This window comes from Choristoneura fumiferana, chromosome 24 (genome assembly GCF_025370935.1).
Source record: "Choristoneura fumiferana chromosome 24, NRCan_CFum_1, whole genome shotgun sequence".
Classification (NCBI taxonomy): domain Eukaryota; kingdom Metazoa; phylum Arthropoda; class Insecta; order Lepidoptera; family Tortricidae; genus Choristoneura; species Choristoneura fumiferana.
The window spans coordinates 10,309,250-10,329,752 of NC_133495.1; the positions used below are offsets into that span (position 1 = coordinate 10,309,250).

At 39.7% G+C, this 20,503-nt stretch overlaps 1 protein-coding gene across 1 annotated transcript in view; it reads right to left on the minus strand.

The window, feature by feature from the left end:
* Nucleotides 1-2,609: 2,609 nt before the first annotated feature.
* stmA (Protein EFR3 homolog stmA) overlaps nucleotides 2,610-20,503 on the minus strand; it is a 44,339-nt gene continuing 26,445 nt past the window's right edge. The window contains exons 11-20 of the mRNA XM_074106413.1: nucleotides 18,852-19,024; nucleotides 18,105-18,208; nucleotides 16,732-16,852; nucleotides 16,328-16,451; nucleotides 12,954-13,067; nucleotides 12,173-12,290; nucleotides 10,272-10,363; nucleotides 5,941-6,102; nucleotides 4,595-4,741; nucleotides 2,610-3,362 (exon numbers count right to left, since the gene is read on the minus strand). Of these exons, the coding sequence (XP_073962514.1) occupies nucleotides 4,595-4,741; nucleotides 5,941-6,102; nucleotides 10,272-10,363; nucleotides 12,173-12,290; nucleotides 12,954-13,067; nucleotides 16,328-16,451; nucleotides 16,732-16,852; nucleotides 18,105-18,208; nucleotides 18,852-19,024 (1,155 nt within the window). The 3' untranslated portion in view covers nucleotides 2,610-3,362. The remainder of the gene's footprint in view (nucleotides 3,363-4,594; nucleotides 4,742-5,940; nucleotides 6,103-10,271; nucleotides 10,364-12,172; nucleotides 12,291-12,953; nucleotides 13,068-16,327; nucleotides 16,452-16,731; nucleotides 16,853-18,104; nucleotides 18,209-18,851; nucleotides 19,025-20,503) is intronic.

A 20,503-nucleotide genomic window follows, 5' to 3' on the forward strand; every position in this document is an offset into this window, starting at 1 on the left:
AAGTCGCTATATGTTCGCACACTCAATCAACTAACTATTTATTTGTTTTAAAGCAACAATAAATCTAATTTTACAGTAAATCGAAAATTAATCCGGTTTTCAGGGCTAAAAAGCGTTTTTTACTGGAGTCGTGCGTTCGAATTATTTTTTAATGGCGTCAACATCCCTATTGCCTTCTCTTTTCTTCCCTCGCGACCTCGCGACTCGTCCCGATACTCGCGCACAAGTAAATAGGCTGTACACTAGTTATCAGATATTTTGGTGCGGCCGAGGTGATCAAAAATATCGAAACATAAACTCTAATAGAGTTCATATAGAATCTAAATGTATTTATGAGCATCCAGTTTTCTCACAAACTTTCCAAAATCCCACCATTTCCACCTTAACAAATTATTCTAGAATATATGAGATTTAATAGATTTTTACATAAAATTAATAAACAATATGTTTTCGAACTCGGTATAATATAAATGTGCTGGAAAAGAATAACAAGACTTGTCCTTGAAACAGTAAAAAAAAAAGTGTTGAAATTAAAACAGGACCGACTAAAGAGCCACTAAAATATTAGCAAAAATAAACAATAAAAGAATCCTTATTTCTCTTGGTCACGTTATAACTTGAGAACGACTTTACCGATTCGATTAACATTTAATTAAGTTTTCTAATATTTAGTAGAAAGTACTTACGGAAAAGAAAATTAAGAAAATTGGGCGGAAAATTAGAAAATTTAAGGAAACTTAAAAACTATTTAAACTTTTCTATTTTAACCATAGCGTGTTAAATAAAATACAAATGCTAAATTCAAGACGTAACTTTTGGGAATTCCCAGTGGATTTTTTGTGAGAAACCGGAATTTCAATTCAATTGCTAGGCCTAATGGTATACGCATGCGAAACCTCAGGTAAAGGTGAATATAGTTATTCATAACAGTAGGTTTGTTTCAATTCTTAACTCCTCTACGAAGAAATTGACATAACTTTGGAAATAGCTCCCTCTGCCTTCTAAAGTTTTGTCCATACTATACCGAGTTCCATAAACATATGCTAGGCTATATTGTTATATCATCAAACACTGAATCTATTGGCAGTATAATGTATTGCATTGATTATTTATTATAAACACTTATAGCTAAGAACCACAACAAATAAGAATATGACTTCTTTTTGCGTCAAAAACACGAATGCGACTAAAACCACTCTCATTGGTTTAAATTTAATACTGAGAGCCCGATTGGTGGATTATTGTCACTTCACACATGTTTTTGTGACGCCTAAAGAATGAGTGGTAACCTCTTATTCATAAAACAAGTTAATGCCTGTTACAGCAAAATATGTTAAACATTTGTCTAATTGACAGATAAATACAAATTAATACTTTACATAAATAAGGAAGTTAGAAAAAATAAATCTACACCGACAGTGTAAAAATACCTTCATACTTCCGTACAAAGCCTAACCCGCCAATCTAATACCATAAAGATGGTAGTTGACAACATTTTATAAATAAAATAAAATAAAAGTATTTTATATTATGTCACACCTAAACAATACGAAATAAAAGCACGAGATTCATAATTCATAATGTCAAAACATGGAATGTTAACAAGTCGCATTTTGTAAGCGTTGTATATATTTTTAGATGTTTATTAATAACTAGCTTTTACCCGCGGCTTCGCCCGCGTAAACTATTCGGTGTGGTAGCTGCAATTGAAACTATCGGGATTTTACAAAATTCCCCTGGAAATTTCCAATATTTATATCGTGGTCTTCATTGAGATTGTGTTGTGAATAACTGTACAAAATTCAAGACTCTAAACCCAGTGCTGGAGTTTCAAATTTTTTCCTCCAAATTCAAATGCAAAATTCAAATTCAAATAATTTATTCAGTAAATAGGCCGCAATGGGCAATTTACACGTCATTTTTTATACTACCAGCGCTTTCGGAAAGACCATCATTGCCAAGAAGAATGCGCCGCAAGAAACTTGGCAGTCATTTTTTCAAAATAAAATAATTACAAAATAAAATACTTAAAAACTACAGTATACAATTAAAGAAAAAAATACGAAATAATAATAATAATAATACAGGGATGTATGGGGTCCCTTAGTTACAAAACTATACCGTGGGAATATCGGGATAAAAAGTAGCGTACTTATGTGTTATTCCAGACATACGGCTACCTACATCCAAATTTTATGCCTCTAAGCCTAGCGGTTGATATTTCGACATTTTATTCCTTGGTTTCCCGTGGTAATATCGGGTCAAAAAGTCGTCTATGTGTTTTTCTAGACATCCAGCTTCCTACATACGAAATTTCATGACTCTAAGCTCAGCGGTTAATATTTCAAGATTTTATCCCTATCCCGTGGGAATATCGGGATAATAATTAGCCTGTGTTATTCCAGAGGTCCAGCTACCTACATACCAAAATTCATGGCTCTAAACCCAGTGGTTGTTATTTCGAGATTTTATCCCTAGGTATTCCGTGGGAATATCGAGTCAAAAAGTCCCTTACGTGTTATTACAGACGTCCAGTTACCTACATACCAAATTTCATGACTCTAAGCCTAGCGGTTATTATTTCAAGATTTTATCCCTATTCCGGGGGAATATCGGGATAAAAGTAGCCTATGTGTTATTCCAGAGGTCCAGCTACCTTCATACTAAATTTCATGGCTCAAAGCCTAGCGGTTGTTATTTCAAGATTTTATCCCTAGGTATCCCGTGGGAATATCGGGTCAAAAAGTCACCTATGTTTTATTCCAGAAGTCCAACTACCTACATACCAAATTTTATGACTCTAAGCCTAGCGGTTGTTATTTCGAGATTTTATCCCTATCCCGTGGGAATATCGGGATAAAAAGTATCCTATGTTTTAATCCAGGTTATAAACGAACTTTCCGCCAAATTTCATCCAAATCCGTCCAGCCGTTTAAGCGTGAAAAAGTAACAAACATACTCACTCACTCACTCACTCACTCACAAACTTTCACATTTATAATATTAGTAGGATACTATGAATGAAGTCAATCCTTTAACAAGTTAGGTAGACTGCATGATTTTATACACATAATTACATGTTTGTAATAAATGTATTACTGCGTCGTGCCAAAATATCATTAGGTATTCTTCCAATTTTAAATTATACCTTATAAATTCAGACATGTTTGCTTAATAAATAAAAAAATTATGAACATACATAATTTTGAGCAAGATTTAAAAGCCTTTCTGGAAATTAATTTACAGTTAATTTGACTTGAAACGATCAAAGTTATACGGAATACATTAAGACAAAAACTGGAGTTATCACGTAACATGAAATATATTATATTTAGGTCTTCGTATTATTGGACTCTAGATACCTGAAAAAAAAAACGACAGGTAATTAGGTAGAATACATTATAACTGTAATCAATTAAAAGTAGACTGTACAACCAGTGCATAAAACGTAAAATTTTACCCGAGCCGTGAATGTTTACCCGAGCCGCATGCGAGGGCCAAGGAGTTAAGGCCAAGGTTACATGAATATTATGAACAAGTTCTACACTGCTTTTCATTGTGATATTTTTATACTCCTTCATGCAACCACGAAATTAGGAATCTATGATGGCCGTCATAGCCAGGTCATTATGGTTTTCACAAAAATAATGCAACCCAGTAGTAGTGATGTCCGGTGCATGTCTTGTAAATCAGCGCTGGGGCGTTTTTAACACCTCAGCATTATGCTGAGCCAGTGTCCGATTCACAACCGCAATGACAAATACTATCTTGGATACTATCGTACTTAAAAAAAAAGGAAATTCTTTTAGTTCATTGCTATGGACCTCCGCAAAGCTTCTTCTTCTCTTTTAAAATATGGCTTTTCTGTCCTAATTAATATGACAATTTCGCCAGTGTCAAAGTAAACTCTCTTTGAGAGGGACGTTGTACGGTGGTTGTAGTTTTTGAAACTTGATAGTAAAATTCCAGAAACCACGTGGAGACAACTTGCGCATTAAAAAATGTCAGACACGAGAGCAATATACAATTTTGTGATCACTGTTCACTGTTAAGGTTAATCGCCGCATAAAACACTATCAAAATTATACTACAACTAGCCAAAGAAGCAGAAATAGCAAAATTAGATATTGTCTACATCCGCCATGTTCGAATGCTACAAATCGAATCTTGTTGTGTCTTGTGTTGTGAATAAATGTATTTACTTTTTTTTAATAGGTAATATTACGCAAAGCTTTGCGCACAAACCGTAAACAAACCGCCATGACAACGTCAGTTCTCTTTATAGCTTGTCGCCATGACGGATCATGACATATTGATTAGTAGGTAACAAAATAATATGATATTTACAACAGTAGTAACGATAGAGCTATATTTCCAAAAGAAAATTGAAATAATATAATGTTATGGCATCCCACGAACATTTAAAAGACATTTTATTTCATTTACGACATTAAAAGCTTATTAAAAAACTATTAACGGTTTGTGCTAGTGCTGCACCCTCGACGGCAGAACATTGCAGTAATATTCCCCATAAAGCTTAAAGCATCCCATAAGGTATAAAGGTTCGCCATCTTTGCAATAGATTATTTGTTACCTAGTAGAGGAACAGCTCCGGGAAGTACTTGGAGTGCGGCGGCACGTGACTCTGGTGCGAAGCGGAAGGCGAGCACGCCGAGCGCGGCAGGAGGGGCTCGGCCGCCACTGAGCTGAATATCTCCTCCAGCTTGTCCTTTAGCTCGTACTGGGGGGACATAACGGTTGATTATAGGGATGGTGATGGGCACGTATCTGAATATCGAAAATTGAAATATCGATAGTTAAAATATCGACGGTCAACTTCGAACCTAACCTAACCTACTTTCGATATTTTGACCGTCGACTTTTTAACTTTAGATAAATTAATTTTCGATATTCAGATACGTCCCCATGGTGATGTCACTAATCAATGAGGGCTATCGTTTTTTATCTTTCTAGATGGCGCCACTGTTGTGTGAGGTTTTTAAGTGTGGCTTTCAAAGTCTATTATTACGGGCGTAAACACAAAGTTTAGATTAAAATCATATTTAATACACCTTATAACCTTACCATAAAAATATGGAGCAACCACAGTGCTGCGTAGTCCCGTTTTGTTCGAAAAAAAAGGGAGGACATAAGTTTCCGAAAGACAAAACTGTCTCAAAACACAGACATTCATTGCCCCAAAACGCATAATTGCCATAATTAATTTCAGGTAATGCAAAATATTCACAAAATTATTCTAATTATAAATAAACCCGCGTAGCTCACCCAAAAACTATGAGATTTGACATTTCGGAGACCTCACGCTACACTAGCGCCTCTAGCGGCGAATTCACACGCGATAGCCCTCATTGACGTACTTTTTTTAGGAGCTGTCTAAACATGATTTACGTTACATTCTGTATGGCAATAGCTTTGTTATGACTTTACTCATTTGCCAACTCAATCGGCTAACTACTTTAAGGCCCTGTTTCACCACTTGTCGACTAACTTAGATAAAAGTAATGCCGTCTTTGTTCATTCGGACAAAACAAACAGAGACGGCATCACTGATAACCGACACTTAAAGTTAGTCGACAAGTGGTGACACAGGCCCTAAGAGCGTCTCTGGCGCGAGCGACGATCGCGTTGAATAGTGATGAAACGGAACTAGCAGCACCAGGCTGACATAACTCTTACGTACTAACTTAAGTGCGCACTTTGCGAGGACAACCACCACGACAGATGGTGATGTAACTAACAAGTACCAGGCTGCCATAACTCTTTGGTACTAGGTACTTTACGAGCGTCTCTGGCGAGAGCGACGATCGCTTTGAACAGTGATGAAACGGAACTAGCAAGTACCAGGCTGCTATAACTCTCAGGTACTAACTGGCAGCGGGAAACGGAACGGCAGTTATCTGGCTTGGCTTCTGTGTTTACCTCGGGCTGCGTGAGATGCAGCAGGTGGTCGAAGGGTGCGGTGCGGAAGGCGCTGTTGAGCGTGGCGCGGCGCCGCTCCGCCTCGCGCCGCTCCGCCTCGCTCGGGCCGCCCGCCGCACGCCGCAGAGCCTCCAGGCTCACGCTCTCAACCTGCGCCGGGTGCTGAACACATAACAAGACAAACATAAGCGTCATGACCAATTGTACCGCCTTAGGACTATCAACCTCTGGATCCGTGTCAAATTTAAAGCTATCTTTTTTTTCGATCAGCAGAATTTGTGCTTATTAAAATAGATGAGACTAGAATGCAGTACTTTTTCTAATTTCCGCATACAACGTTTTAAGATTCATTAAAAACAAAAAAGATTATCGGGTGTCCCGGACTTTTATCTTCCGGCTATACACGACAAATGTTCTATCGACTGGGCCCCTTGAAAATCTTGACGCACAAATACGCACAGAAATATTTACAGGAAACCTCCTACCCGCTTTCCTACGCAAAGATATTGTTTTTTTTTTTTTTTTTTTTTAACAAAGAAATTTAAATTACCGCGCTTTGAACTAAACAATCAAGAGCGCTTGTAAAACTAGAACATTCCAATGCCGGTTCACATCTATTCCAGTAGCATCCCAGAGCTGTATGCCCGGTTCACATTATACCAGTAAAATCGTGCCAGTAGCAATACATTGCGGGATCACAATCCAAACGAGTTACACAAGATCGATCGAGCACCGCAGCGTAATGCTACTGGAACGGTTTAACTAGAATAATGTGAACCGAGCATTATTCGATCACTGGACTGGAATGCAGCTGGAATAAATATGAACGGGGCGTGAGTAGTGATTACCGGAAGCCGTTCTCTTCGTACGTTATGCGAACTATCCGTGGACTCCTCGTGGCCCCAGTGCCAGAAATCGTTGTCGCAGAGCTATAGGACAGGATAGGGTTAGGATCTGATATAAGGATAGTGGATATATTGGATGAAGGATGTGTAACGGAGGGGTACACATCCAAAGCCTCCGCAGAAACATTGTTCGGTGTGTAAAATTATGCCAATCATATCGAATCAATCAACTTTTAAATGTGTTTTAAGTGAACTAAAAGAATTTCTTTGCTCACCCGCGACCTTATGATATATTGTATTCCAATCCAATTTATACATTTAGTGATGTGAAAACCTAGAACCTATTGCAAAATAATTAATCTGTTCAGTAAATCGATTATTTATTAATTGAATAGATCAACGTATTTTTGTCTATTTTATTATTTACAATACTTGATTTAATTCCAAAGAGTGTTTACTCAATTAGAAAAGCAGTAATTAATTTTTAATTTTAAGGAAAGTAAATAAAAATCGCTTATTCGTTTGCGCATTAATCAATTTTTTAAATATAAAATTTTTCCACCATCTCTACGCTAGTCTAAGCTACTACAGATTATACACATGTTTCAATCAAGAAATAACGTCAGATTTTGACGAAGATTTTTCAAATGAAAAATAAATATTGTAATCAAGTGAATTTTAGTGAAAAAAGTCATTAGACATCTAGTTAAAAGACACGAATTATAGATAAATGTGTTATTGATTCGATCCAGTGAGTGTTCATACAAGAATTTTGATGAAATCGGTTTGTTTACACTTTTAATAAATTGGATAGGCATAACGTATAGCTAAGTTTATGCAAGATATGCGTGTGCATGCAGTTTCTCCACCTCCACACTGTAAGAACACTGCTCCACACGGTTGTGTGTGTTCTTACAGTGTGGAGGTGGAGGAACTGCATGAACACGCATATCTTGCATAAACTTAGCTGTCATAAGATCGCGGGTGACCAAAGAAATTCCTTTAGTTCATTGATATGGACCTCCGCAAAGTAACGCCTGATTCAATCAATTATTCGTGTTTTAAGTGTGTTCCGTCCCGTAACTCACGAGACATCAGTGATACACTTCGAAAAATGTCTGCAATGTAACTAGAATGCTTAGGTGAGCCATGAAGGAATTGCCTTAAAACTGTCACAACTCGCTAACTTTTAGTGGTTTTGTACCCCACAAAAATAAAGTGACCCGAGAGACATTACCGTGGTAAAAAACTACACTGAAAAATTGATTGAACGATCTAACGAACAAGAAATCGCTAATATCGCAAATAAACAGCTAGTTCTGATTGTTTTAATATGTTGTTAGGAACACTAGGTAGCAGTAGTGTACGATAATGGGTGAAGACCAAAAAGTTGCACGCCGTTTTAAAGCTACATTTGTATGGATAATTTTCGTGTCACAATGGAAAAAGTTTATGGAAATTAAAACTACGTGTGCTAACGCAGCTTTAACGGTGTGCAACTTTTTGGTCTTCACCCTAATCAAGTTTGCGGCAACCACAGACCTGTGCTAACCTGGTACCAGGTCCTGACTGATTCATCATCACCCAGGTGAAAATACTAGAGCGAGAAACTTCAAATTTGGCAGACATATTCTTTAAAGGTCATAGGAAAAGAGAGACACACACAGATTTATATTTTCGATATAATGTGACTCTATCTCCGTAATTATAATTGTTAGGGATTTCAGCTTAGGAACGGATCGCATTTATAATATCAATAGTGTTATGTTGAAATGAAAAATAATATTTAATAGAATCTGAAATTACACAGTGAGATTCGCTAGTGAAATTACTAAGTACTTTTAAAAACCATTACAGTTGAACCATAAAAATAAGTTACAACGATGTGCCCGCACAGTGAACTTTTTTTTTCAAGGCGCGAAGCCTTTTTAGCCAATAATAAAGCAGTAAGTACGTTTGCGCGGGCAAAACCTCGAAAAGCCATTGGTCAAACGTTCACGCGCTACTGCGACCGCCATTTTTTTCGACGTCGCGCCACACGTCACCGCGTTGTTTACCTGTCATTGCATATTTCACTTTGAGCCTAACGCAATAAAGTCTTTATTGCATTGGTGCTTACATTCGGTTTACTTCGTTGTAACGTATATAATTTGTAATCTACGTATAATCTAGTGGAATAACAATTTAAAGGTGAAAGGAACATTACGTAGGCGCCGAAGTGCGGCATAGAGGGGCGATGGTTATAGTTGTATTTCTCAACGAACATTCTGTACTCTTCGTCCAGGGAATCGTACTGCGCATTCTGTGCAAGAGTTTTAATGTATATAACTAGCCTTTTCCCGCGGATTTGCTCGCGTAAGCCATCAGATTTGTCTGTCGAATTAAATTCCCGGTGTTCTACCAAATGTATTTAAGTTGTATGACGAACATCTATGCATAATGTCATGTCTCTAGACTTAGAACTGCTTGCATCTTGCATGGTACAGCGTCAAAAAATTAAATGGCTAACCCTAAGTTTTTTATTTTTATTTTATTTTTTATTTGACTAGATGGCAAACGAGCAAATGGGTCTCCTGATGGTAAGAGATCACCACCGCACATAAACATCTGCAACACCAGGGGTATTGCAGATGCGTTGCCAACCTAGAGGCCTAAGATGGGATACCTCAAGTGCCAGTAATTTCACCGGCTGTCTTACTCTCCACGCCGAAACACAACAGTGCAAGCACTGCTGCTTCACGGCAGGATTAGCGAGCAAGATGGTGGTAGCAATCCGGGCGGACCTTGCACAAGGTCCTACCACCTGCATAAGTATGACAGTTCCATACATTTTGACACTTCTTAACTGTAACTGTCACTGGGCTTCGTGACTGGGGTTATGTCTGCGCAAGTTGGCCTTAGCGGTTAAGATTTTAGGATTTTACATGGTTTCCGAGGATTTGAGGGGTTTATACTGCGCCTTCTGTCACTTAAGAATAAAAGTGGCACAGATGGAGTGAATAATATTTTGCCATTGTATTTTTTCGAAAAAGTTCGAATTTATATTGCTTTCTGGACACTAGCTTACTGAAGTTTACTTAAGCTAATGAGAAAGAAACATCAACAAACAAATACGAACTTATCCGACAAAATACGACGGAAAAACATTACGCACATAATCTGTATATTAACTGATAGAATACACACAGAAATACAGTCTAAAGGACTGTTTCACCGCCCATTGATTAATTTTATTTGACGGATAAACGTGATGCCGTCTCGTCTCCGGCTATTCGAACAAAAGAAACAGAGAACAAACAATCGGTCAGATAAATTTAGTCAATGAATGGTGAAACAAAATGCCAAAATGGCCGCCACTTAGCTACGTCTCACGAAAATATGAGGGGACAATGCGGGGGATTAAAGGTGCGGTCTAGCCGTACACATCAAGTACTTATTAGTACGAATTCACTATTTTATACAATACAGCTTTAAGTGTGTACTCACCCTTTGTACGCCAGGCGAGCTGTTAGCACTGTCAAGTTCGGCGGCCGGGCCCGCCGTTATGTCCGCTAGACTGTCACGGCCTTGCGCCGCGCCTGACGACAAAACATTATGTATGTCAAGATTGGTTTTTAGGAATCTTTTTGTATTTTTTATTTGATAGCGACATCTCTTGTCCGGGTGAGCGGTTGGTTCCAATGGAGTGCCGAAAGTTTCTCGATGAGGGCTACGGTATAGATGTCGCTAGCGTCACTGCTTAAGTGGCTAAATAAGAAACAAACAAGCTGAGATATGAGGTGCATAGGGGAAATTCGTGTCGGTACCGTTGACCAGCAGTGGTGTAGCGGTATAGCACACGGTACGGAATACCGAGGACCTAAGTTCGATTCCCAGTGCTGGTCTTATTTTTCTGGTTTTTCTGTGCATCTATATTTCAGTTTGTATTTTCAATTATGTATGTCGATAAAACATCTGCTGTCACCATCCAGCACTGTTTGCAGGTGGTAGGACCTTGTGCAAGGTCCGCCCGGCTTGCTACCACCGTCTTGCTCGCTAATCCTGCCGTGAAGCAGCAGTGCTTGCACTGTTGTGTTTCGGCGTGGAGAGTAAGACAGCCGGTGAAATTACTGGCACTTGAGGATCCCATTTCTTAGACCCAACGCATCTGCAATACCCTGGTGTTGCAGATGTTTATTGGCGGTGGTGATCTCTTACCATCAGGAGACCCTGTCACTCGTTTGCCATCCAGTCGATTAAAAAAAAACATATTTCGGAGCAGCCGAGATGGTGAAAAATATCGGAACATACACTCTATTCTTAAGGCATTAGAGTTCATGTTTAGATACCTCCTCTGAAATATCTGATGGCGACTGTACTAATGCCGAAAAAGCCGTGGTGGCCTAGTGGTTTGACCTATCGCCTCTCAAACAGAGGGTCGTGGGTTCAAACCCCGGCTCGCACCTCTGAGTTTTTTCCAAATTCATGTGCGGAATTACATTTGAAATTTACCACGAGCTTTGCGGTGAAGGAAAACATCGTGAGGAAACCTGCACAAACCTGCGAAGCCATTCAATGGTGCGTGTGAAGTTCCCAATCCGCACTGGGCCCGCGTGGGAACTATAGCCTAAGCCCTCTTGTTCTGAGAGGAGGCCTGTGCCCAGCAGTGGGACGTATAATAGGCTGGGATGACGACTGTACTAATGACGTTGATTGATTCAGGTGTGACTCGTATCAGTGAACTATGGTAGATTGTTCAACAGGAGCATAAAACGAGCCATTTTACGCGAGACGTTCATATAGTTACCCGAGCTGGCACCGCGAGGGTAGATACACGTCGAGGGGAAAACGAGTTTAATGCTCGAGTTTTACACTCTGGGTTTCATTTCCGATTGCGAGGAAATTGGCACCTGATTAACTTGGGCTTAGACGAAGATTTTATTTTATGCACTAGAGCATAAAAGCCATTTTATGTCGCCTAGATCCAGCATAAATACGAACTTTGGGAGCATGAGAAGTGAAAAATATTTTTACCCTAATTCTCCGCTAATAACCATGCAGAACAACTATGTCTACGCGAGATTTTATGGTAACACGCAGAATCTGCCTGTCCCTATTTTATAATAATAGTCTTATGTGTTTGAAACCCTCACTGCGCTCTGTATTCTATGTATATAAAGTACAATTTCAATAGAATCTGTCATTTTCTACATATTTAAGACATCCTATCGTGGGCACACTTGATTATATATTCCCTGTTGCTGCAATTATCATCTAAAAGTAATCAAAAAAGAATAATAGTCACATCACAAAGCCTTAGCAGCCCGGTGTTTATATTAGTAGGCTGGAAGTGTCTACAGGATTGTCAGATTCTATTGAATTGGAGTTTAGGTTACTCGATTGGTTACCAGCTTCGAGCCAGCTGTGGCGGTGCGCCAGGCTGACGCTTCCGGCCGCGTACGGAGACGGCGCCTGCAGCCGCGACGGATCCAGCCCGCTGGCTTTGAGGCACTCGCACAGCGCCATCTGTTGTAACAAACATTCAACTGTTAGGTTTTGTTGAAACATTTTCAATTGAAGCTTTTTTGCTGTACATGCGTTGTTGTTAAGTCGCAAGTTTCAAGACAACCTACCCACCAAGCTCACAGTTAATAATTGTTACTGTTTTTTAGGGTTCCGGAGCTAAAATGGCAAAAACGGAACCCTTATAGTTTCGCCATGTCTGTCTGTCTGTCCGTCCGCGGCTTTGCTCAGGGTCTATCAATGCTAGAAAGCTGTAATTTTGCACGGATATATATGTAAACTATGCCGACAAAATGGTACAATTAAAAATATTAAAAAAAAATTTTTTAGGGTACCTCCCATAGACGTAAAGTGGCAAGCTCTGATTCCATCTTTGACGAGCAGATGGCCTAGTGGTTAGAGAACCGGACTACGAAGCTTGAGGTCCCGGATTCGATTCCCGTGTCGGGGCAGATATTTGTACGAAAAATACGAATGTCTGTTCTCGGGTCTTGCGTGTTTAATATGTATTTAAGTATGTATCTATCCATATAATTATATTTATCCGTTGCTTAGCACCCATAACACAAGCTTTGCTAAGCTTACTTTGGGACTAGGTCAATTGGTGTGAATTGTCCCATGATATTTATTTATTTATTATTTTATTATCTTTAGTAGTATATTCACCTGGTCCAGCATCAGATAGGGAAGCTTGTTGGGCATCTTAGCAGGCGACATGTCGTAGTCTTCCAAAAGCGGCGGTAGCAAATGGCTCGCGTCCTCTCGTCGCGCTGCCACTATCTGCAATAGAAAATGGATATTAACACGGTATCTCGCAAACTTAGTAGCTTACAGCCTTATTTATAAAAAATCCTTAATTGAGGTTTGATCGGTCTGTTACTTAGCAGACTGATTAAGCTTGTTAGACGGTTGTCAAGAAGTATGATTCATAAACGCTTGCTAGCAGTCTGCTAGTTGTTGAGCTGCTGATAGACGGATTAGACGCGTTATGTTTGGTCACCTTGACAAATCAAAGACAAAAATTGGACTCATCGATCATTTAAAAAAAACTGACAGCAGTGACAGCAAATTAGCAGGAAAAAAATAAAATGCGAGATGTTTGTTTTCCCGCCATTTCCGATCCGCATGTTTATGTCGTACCTACCTAAGTGCAAAAAGCCGTAATTTTTTAATCATCCTAATTTTTTTTCATATTTATTGTTAGTACGAAATTTCATATTTCAAACGAAAAATAAATATTGAAATGAAGTGAATTTTGGTGAAAAAAGTGATTTGACATCTAGTTAAAAGACACGAATTATAGATAAACTAGATGAAAACCCGGCTTCGCTCGGGTAAAATGTAGACTCATAATAATATGTTTGAAAAAATGTTTTGCCAGTAAAGACTGTCGTACTTATCGAAAATCTGACGTATATTCCCAGCCTTAATTATTATCACAAACACTTTAACGGCTAACCTACGTATCGGTATTTCACCAGTAGATATTTCTCCTAAATCTTATTTGCCCAAATAACTACGTAGTCAGTCCCAAAGTTCTGTCACAAATGAAAATAATGATAAAAACAAAAGTACCAATCAGTTTTTAATAAATTATATACCAATTTAAAGTACATTTAATAAAAAAATAAATTTAAGTGCTTAAAATTATTCAAAATGACTTCCTTTGTTTTTAATACAGGCCCTTAATCGGCGCAGCCAGTCGTCTATCGCAGCACGCACCATTTTCATGTCTATTTCAGCGACTGCTTTTCTTAAAGATGACTTCAGGCTCTCCAAATTTTTATGGGGTTTAGCACAGACCTTCCCCTCTAAGACCTGCCAAATTTCAAAGTCCAGAGGATTAAGGTTCGGACTGGAGGAAGGCCAATCTTCGTGTCTTATAAAAGTCGATTTTTTGACGGCCAAACCAGGCTTGAGTGGTCTTGGCTTTGTGTGCTGGCGCAGAATCCTGCTGGAACACAAAATTATGACCTGAAAATAGCGTGTTGGGCAGATCTTTGACATGCTTATCCAAAACCGTCTCTAGGTACACTTTCGCACTGATTTTTGACCCCTTTTCGCAAAAATGAACCTCAGTTGGCCGTAATAAGATCAGAGAATACTCTTCAGAGCTCCTAGCGTACACTCTATCATTATGTTTATTGTACTTCTCTTCAATATCGAAAATCTTTTCGTCTGTAAGAGGATATCACGGTGTCGATTTTTCGCGTACCGCTTTAACAACTTCGGGATCTTTTAACCTTATTGTTTTAGACGGGCATTAAGTAGTGCCCACTCTATTTTTTGTATGCTCGCAGACTAAGATCTTCGTTTAAAACCTTTTTGACGGTTTTTCTACTGACACCCATCTGCAAAGCCATCAACTTCTGTTTTCGGACAGGATTTCTTGCTATGCGTGCCTTGATCGCTTTGATCACTGCTGGTATTTGTACGGAGCGAGGCCGGCCAATTCTTTTCTTGTCCTCAACACTGGAGACTTCATTGTACCTGTCAATCGTACGGTACACAAACCTAAGCGTTATATTTACATTTTTGAGCAACTTGAAAATGGTACTTGGCGAGTGCCCACAGCGGTGCAATGCTAAAACAGCTATTCGGTTTTCTTTCAACGTCCACTCCATCGTGAGAAATTGCAGCGAATGACTGTTTATTGTTTTAAAATAATTGACAAACATTCAAAAATGGAATTCAATCAAATTTTCTTAAAATCATGTTTTAAATTTAAAAATAATGTGCCAGTGACAGAACTTTGGGACCGACTACGTATGTCTGTCTCATAATAAAGAAATTAGACCTAAAGGGCCCATATAAGGTACGATCCGTCTGTACGATCGATCTGATGAAAATCGACGAATCGTACCGTGTGTGGGGCCCTTAAAAGGTCACAATGGAGAACGAAATGCAAACCTGTGACACGTGATGACGTGACACTCACGCCACTTTGATGTGATGACTTTGACATGTTTACTTCGCAACGCCATTATAGTAAGCAAACGCCATATCAACAAAAAAAAAAAAAAAAAATATACTCAGTAGGTAATTTATTCCATTTTTTATTGAAATACTCGCTAAATCCGAATTTTCTACCTACAGTTGTCGACTCGGAACAAACGTCAACAACTGAAGATAGTTATAGTTGAAGGTGGTGATAGTTTTGAGTTTTGATAAGATCCATTCAAGTTTTCCGGCAAGACGTTTCGTTTTACACAGTCACATGAGTCACAGTTCTTTGTAATGGATACTTTTTTGGCGTGACGCACGCGATGTGTTGAAGGCGAGCCGTATCTAAAGAGCTAGCTAGTATGAAACGGAACGTTTATTAACTACCCAAGATGGCGACTGCGGTTTGTTTGTCAGTGCCATTAGAATTTAACGAAATTCTCCATAATCCGAATTTTGCGGATATATGTTGTCGACTCGGATCGACTAATTTTTTACGCTCTTCAATTTGATGTGCATTTCGTTCGAGTCTACCGTACCCCTGGACGAAATTATTAATATAGATGTGTTATTGATTCGATCCAGTGAGTGTTTATACAAGAATTTTGATGAAATCGGATTGTTTACACTTTTAATAAATTGGATAGGCATAACGTATAACTTTGTATTTGCTAGCGAAGAAGAGTTGTCTGTCAGTATTCTACAGGCTACTTGTACTACTTGTACTCTTGAAGAGAGTACATCAGAACAGTAAAAACTCTCCGCGTACCTTGACTTTAACAAAGCTCGATATTTCGTCGTCTCGTGATCATGGCATGCAGCTGTGCCGAAATATCGAGCTTCTCTAAAATCAAGGTACGCGGAACAAAACCCGAATTTAATAAAATATTATGTAGTAAGAACTCTCGTCAAGTTTTTTTCTTCCGCAGGTCAATCAGGGGTTGACAGATTCTTTATAAGTAAGGCACATGTAAGTCTTGCACGGACATGGGACGTGTAAGAGAGGCAGATCTTTTCGTCAAGATACAGCATACACTTGAAAGAGTTGATTTTCCGTCAGCGCTAGGCCCCGCCCACTGCTCCCCCCCCCCCCTCACCTTCAGCAGGTAGTCGTGCGCGCGCGTGCGCGGCAGCAGCAGGCCGAGCGCGACGCACACGCTGTGCAGCTGGCACTGCTGGCTCACAGTCAGTACAGGGTTCGTCAGCGCCGACTGCTGGATGCTGACGACATACACATTATTTTTCACTTTTCACGCTCTTTAAATGTTACTTTAGTCTCTGCATATCGGGACGAAGCTCCTTTTTATTATCTAGGGATTAGTTTTTTTTTTTTTTACGTTGAAAACCCCTAAACAGCCAACACGGTGTTTGTGAATGGAGGATTTTTAGGCGTGGAAATAACCTCAAAATTACAACTGTGCCAAAACATAAAAAAACACGATAGTCAAATTAGTTTTAAAATAGTTTAAATTTTTATAATATGCAAGTTTTTAATACTCACGCCAATATAAGTTGCATAAAGTCGCAGACGGTCTCTTCGGAGCCCAGTTCAATGACGAGCAGCGCGAGCGTCGTGTATATCGCCTCTATGTTCTCCAATGTGTTCGATTCTAGCTGTAATCCTGCAAGGAATTCAATATTCCAAATTTCATCCATAAATCAGACGTATAGTATTATAGACAGTAGTATAGACACAATGTACTATTAAACATCCAAAACTAAATTGCAAAAACATTTCTGTTTTTTAATTGACTTCAAAAAACCGGCCAAGAGCGTGTCGGGCACGCCCAAAATAAGGTGCCGTAGTCCCTGAGCAAAGCCGCGGACGGACAGACAGACAGACAGCCAGACATGGCTAAACTATAAGGGTTCCGTTTTTGCCATTTTGGCTCCGGAACCCTAAAAAGGAGGAGGTTCTATGTGCCAATGTTTGTATTTTTTTATGTATTCACCGATAACTCAGTCAATTCTGGACCGATTTTCAAAGTACACGATTTACAAAAGTAATCTTCTGAGGTCTGTTGATTGGATCCTAAGGAAATCGAGGGAAAACCTCAAATTTTATAGGCACACAGGCTATGGCGATTTTGGCATTTTTAGCATTAAGATATAAGCATTTATGTACATTCAGAAAATATCATTTGGTAAACTGGATCTCATGAAGAAGACCGTAGATGACCAATAGAACTCGTCAAAGCTAAGTAATGCTCTCTCGTCTATAAACGATCATGATTAATATACCTAGATAAGCGACTAAGAAGAAGCTTTAGTTAATGATTCTTTCGAACTGATCTGATGCTGAAGCCAGAAGGTAGGCAACGGAACTCTGTTATAAAACAACGTAACTAAGCCGTGTTTGGGCTTAATGGAATCATTGTGAGATGGACTTTGGCTATAAATCACTAAAAAGTGAGAAATAAAGAAAAATTTTAACAAAAAGTAAAACCGATTCCAAAAGAAAAAAATGGAACAGACTACAAAACCCTTGAAAATAGTTTTCTAGGTACCTACTAGCTCAAAGTCGGTGACACAGGAGGGATTGTAACCCATAGTATGTAGGTGAGGTAGAAGACTATTGTTCCACTCCTGCTGGGTCGTGCTGAGTCACCGACTTCGAGCTAGTAGGTACTTAGAAAATTATTTTCAAGGGTTAATAGTCGGTTCCATTTTTTGTTATTTTTTTATTTTTTTGGAGTCCGTTTTACTTTTTTGTTAAAAAAATTCTTCATACATAATATCTGCCTCGACTGGAGATAACACGGGACCTCAATCTATGTGTCATGGTAGCATAGGTAGCAAAAGCCAATAACTGAAATACTTAATATTTAGACCTAAGACATAGATGATATAGTAAACCGTTGACAGAGGTCTGACCTTCGTAGAGCGAGGTGAAGATGGCGTAGCCGTGTTTGCTGATGAAGATCAGGTCGGGGCGCGAGCACTTCTCGATCGTCAGACCCAGCTCCCCGTACTCCACGCTGGAACAACCACATAACATCACATCATATCAGCCGTAAGACGTCCACTGTTGGATACCATCTGTTTCAGGTGGTAGGACCACCATCTTGCTCGCTAATCCTGCCGTGAAGCAGTGCTTGCACTGTTGTGTTTTGGCGTGGAGAGTAAGACAGCCGGTGAAATTACTGGCACTTGACGTATCCCATCTTAGGCCTCTAGGCTGGCAACGCATCTGCAATACTTCTGGTGTTACAGATGTTTATGGGCGGTGATGATCTCTTACCATCAGGAGACCCACTTGCTCGTTTATCATCCAGTCGAATAAAAAAAAAACATAGGCTTCCCTCATAGACTTCCAATTTCTTCGGCCAAGCTCTGCATTTTTAACCAGGTAATCCGTCCATCTCTTTGGTGGTATATTTAATACTTACGTAAATCTGGTGACAATAAAATAATCTGGTAGTGACCTGACTGGTGGTCCAGCCAGGATCGTCTCCGCTGGATGGAACTCCTCAATGCTCAACGGCACCGACTTGAAATTTGGTACGGATATGCAGCTTAGATGATGATGCAAGTATAGCCAACAAAAAGTACAGTCAGCAAAAAAACTCGTATAACTTTTATAGTTGGCGTTAAAGATCGCTATTAAACCCTAGTAGTTACGTGGGCGTATGCAGATTGTGCGCATTCTGCCGCCTGTCCAGCAACGTGTGCAGTATCCTTTGCAGCAGCGCGCGCGTCGAGGGTTCCGCCGCGCCGGACAGCCGCAGCAGCGAGTCCAGGAACGCCGCCGGGAACGCCTTGCTCAGCTCCGTGGTTTTATACGTTGTGCCCACCTGGACGTTGGAAATGGAAGATCACTCGTATGCTACTACTATACATGTGATAGTTTGTGAGCATGTGTGTTTGTTAGTAATACACGCTAAAACGGTTGGACGGATTTTGTATGTAAATAGATGGAGATCTGGAATAACAAATAGGCTACTTTTTATCCCGATATTCCCACAGGATAGGTAGATTGACTTAATAACCTCTGAACTTAGAGTCATGAAATTTGGCATGGTTGTGTTTTTTTTTTTTTTTTTTTTATTCGACTGGATGGCAAACGAGCAAGTGGGTCTCCTGATGGTAAGAGATCACCACCGCCCATAAAACAATGAATGCAACGTCAATGAAAACCACGATGTCGAAGAATATCGCTTGTCACTGTGTGAGAGCCGTTCTTAACAGAAGCATCCAAATCCTAACACTTTGACTTGTAATATTCTATTCTTCTTTTTATAGTTCTCTAGTCTTAACAGCAGGGCTACTACGAAACTCGAAGTTCGTGTCGTACCGTCCCCCTCGCACTCGTATTAAATAGTATAAGTGTCAGAGGGACCGCACGACACGAGCTTTGACTTTCGAAGTAGCCCTGCTGAAAGACGGTTTGAGGATCCGCTAAAGCTACGATACCCTCAAGAAACTGCGTATTAGTCGTTTCGCGTGTTAGTCATTTCGAGTGTTGGTCATTTCGCGTATTGGTCATTTTGCGTGATCGTAATGTTGTTTTCATTATGTGTAGGACAAAGTGCATCCAAAGATCCGTTTCGTGACATACAATTTTCTTATTTTTTATATTCTTTTTATTTCTATTTCTAAAGACTTTTTTTATTATTCAACTGGCTGGCAAACGAGCAAGTGGGTCTCCTGATGGTAAGAGATCACCACCGCCCATAAACATCTGCAACACCAGGGGTATTGCAGATGCGTTGCCAACCTAGAGGCCTAAGATGGGATACCTCAACTACCTCAAGTGCCAGTAATTTCACCGACTGTCTTACTCTCCACGCTGAAACACAACACTGCAAGCACTGCTGCTTCACGGTAGGATTAGCGAGCAAGATGGTGGTAGCAATCCGGGCGGACCTTGCACAAGATCCTACCACCTGCAGACTGACCTTGAGCAGCGATTTGAGCAGTATGCTCTGCAGCATGGCGTCAGCTTTGCTGGTCTTGGCGCCGCGCTGGCTCGGGATCTTGCTGACGATGAACATCATGATGTCTATCTTCTGGAAGTCGGGCAGGTGGTCCGCGAACTCCCCCAGGGCGTTGATCAGAGCTTCCTGGTACAGCTTCTCGTCTGTCTCTTTCTGGAAGAGGAGGAAAACGTTTAGGTCGGAAAATATGTTAAGGTTTTATGCTATTTCAGGTTGAATTACATTACAGCCTAAATATTAGAGCTGACTGTCTTAACCTCCTAGGGTTCAAATTGATAATACTAGTACATATTGTTAGCAATAAAACTTGAAAAAGGAATAAGTGTCATTTTCTCT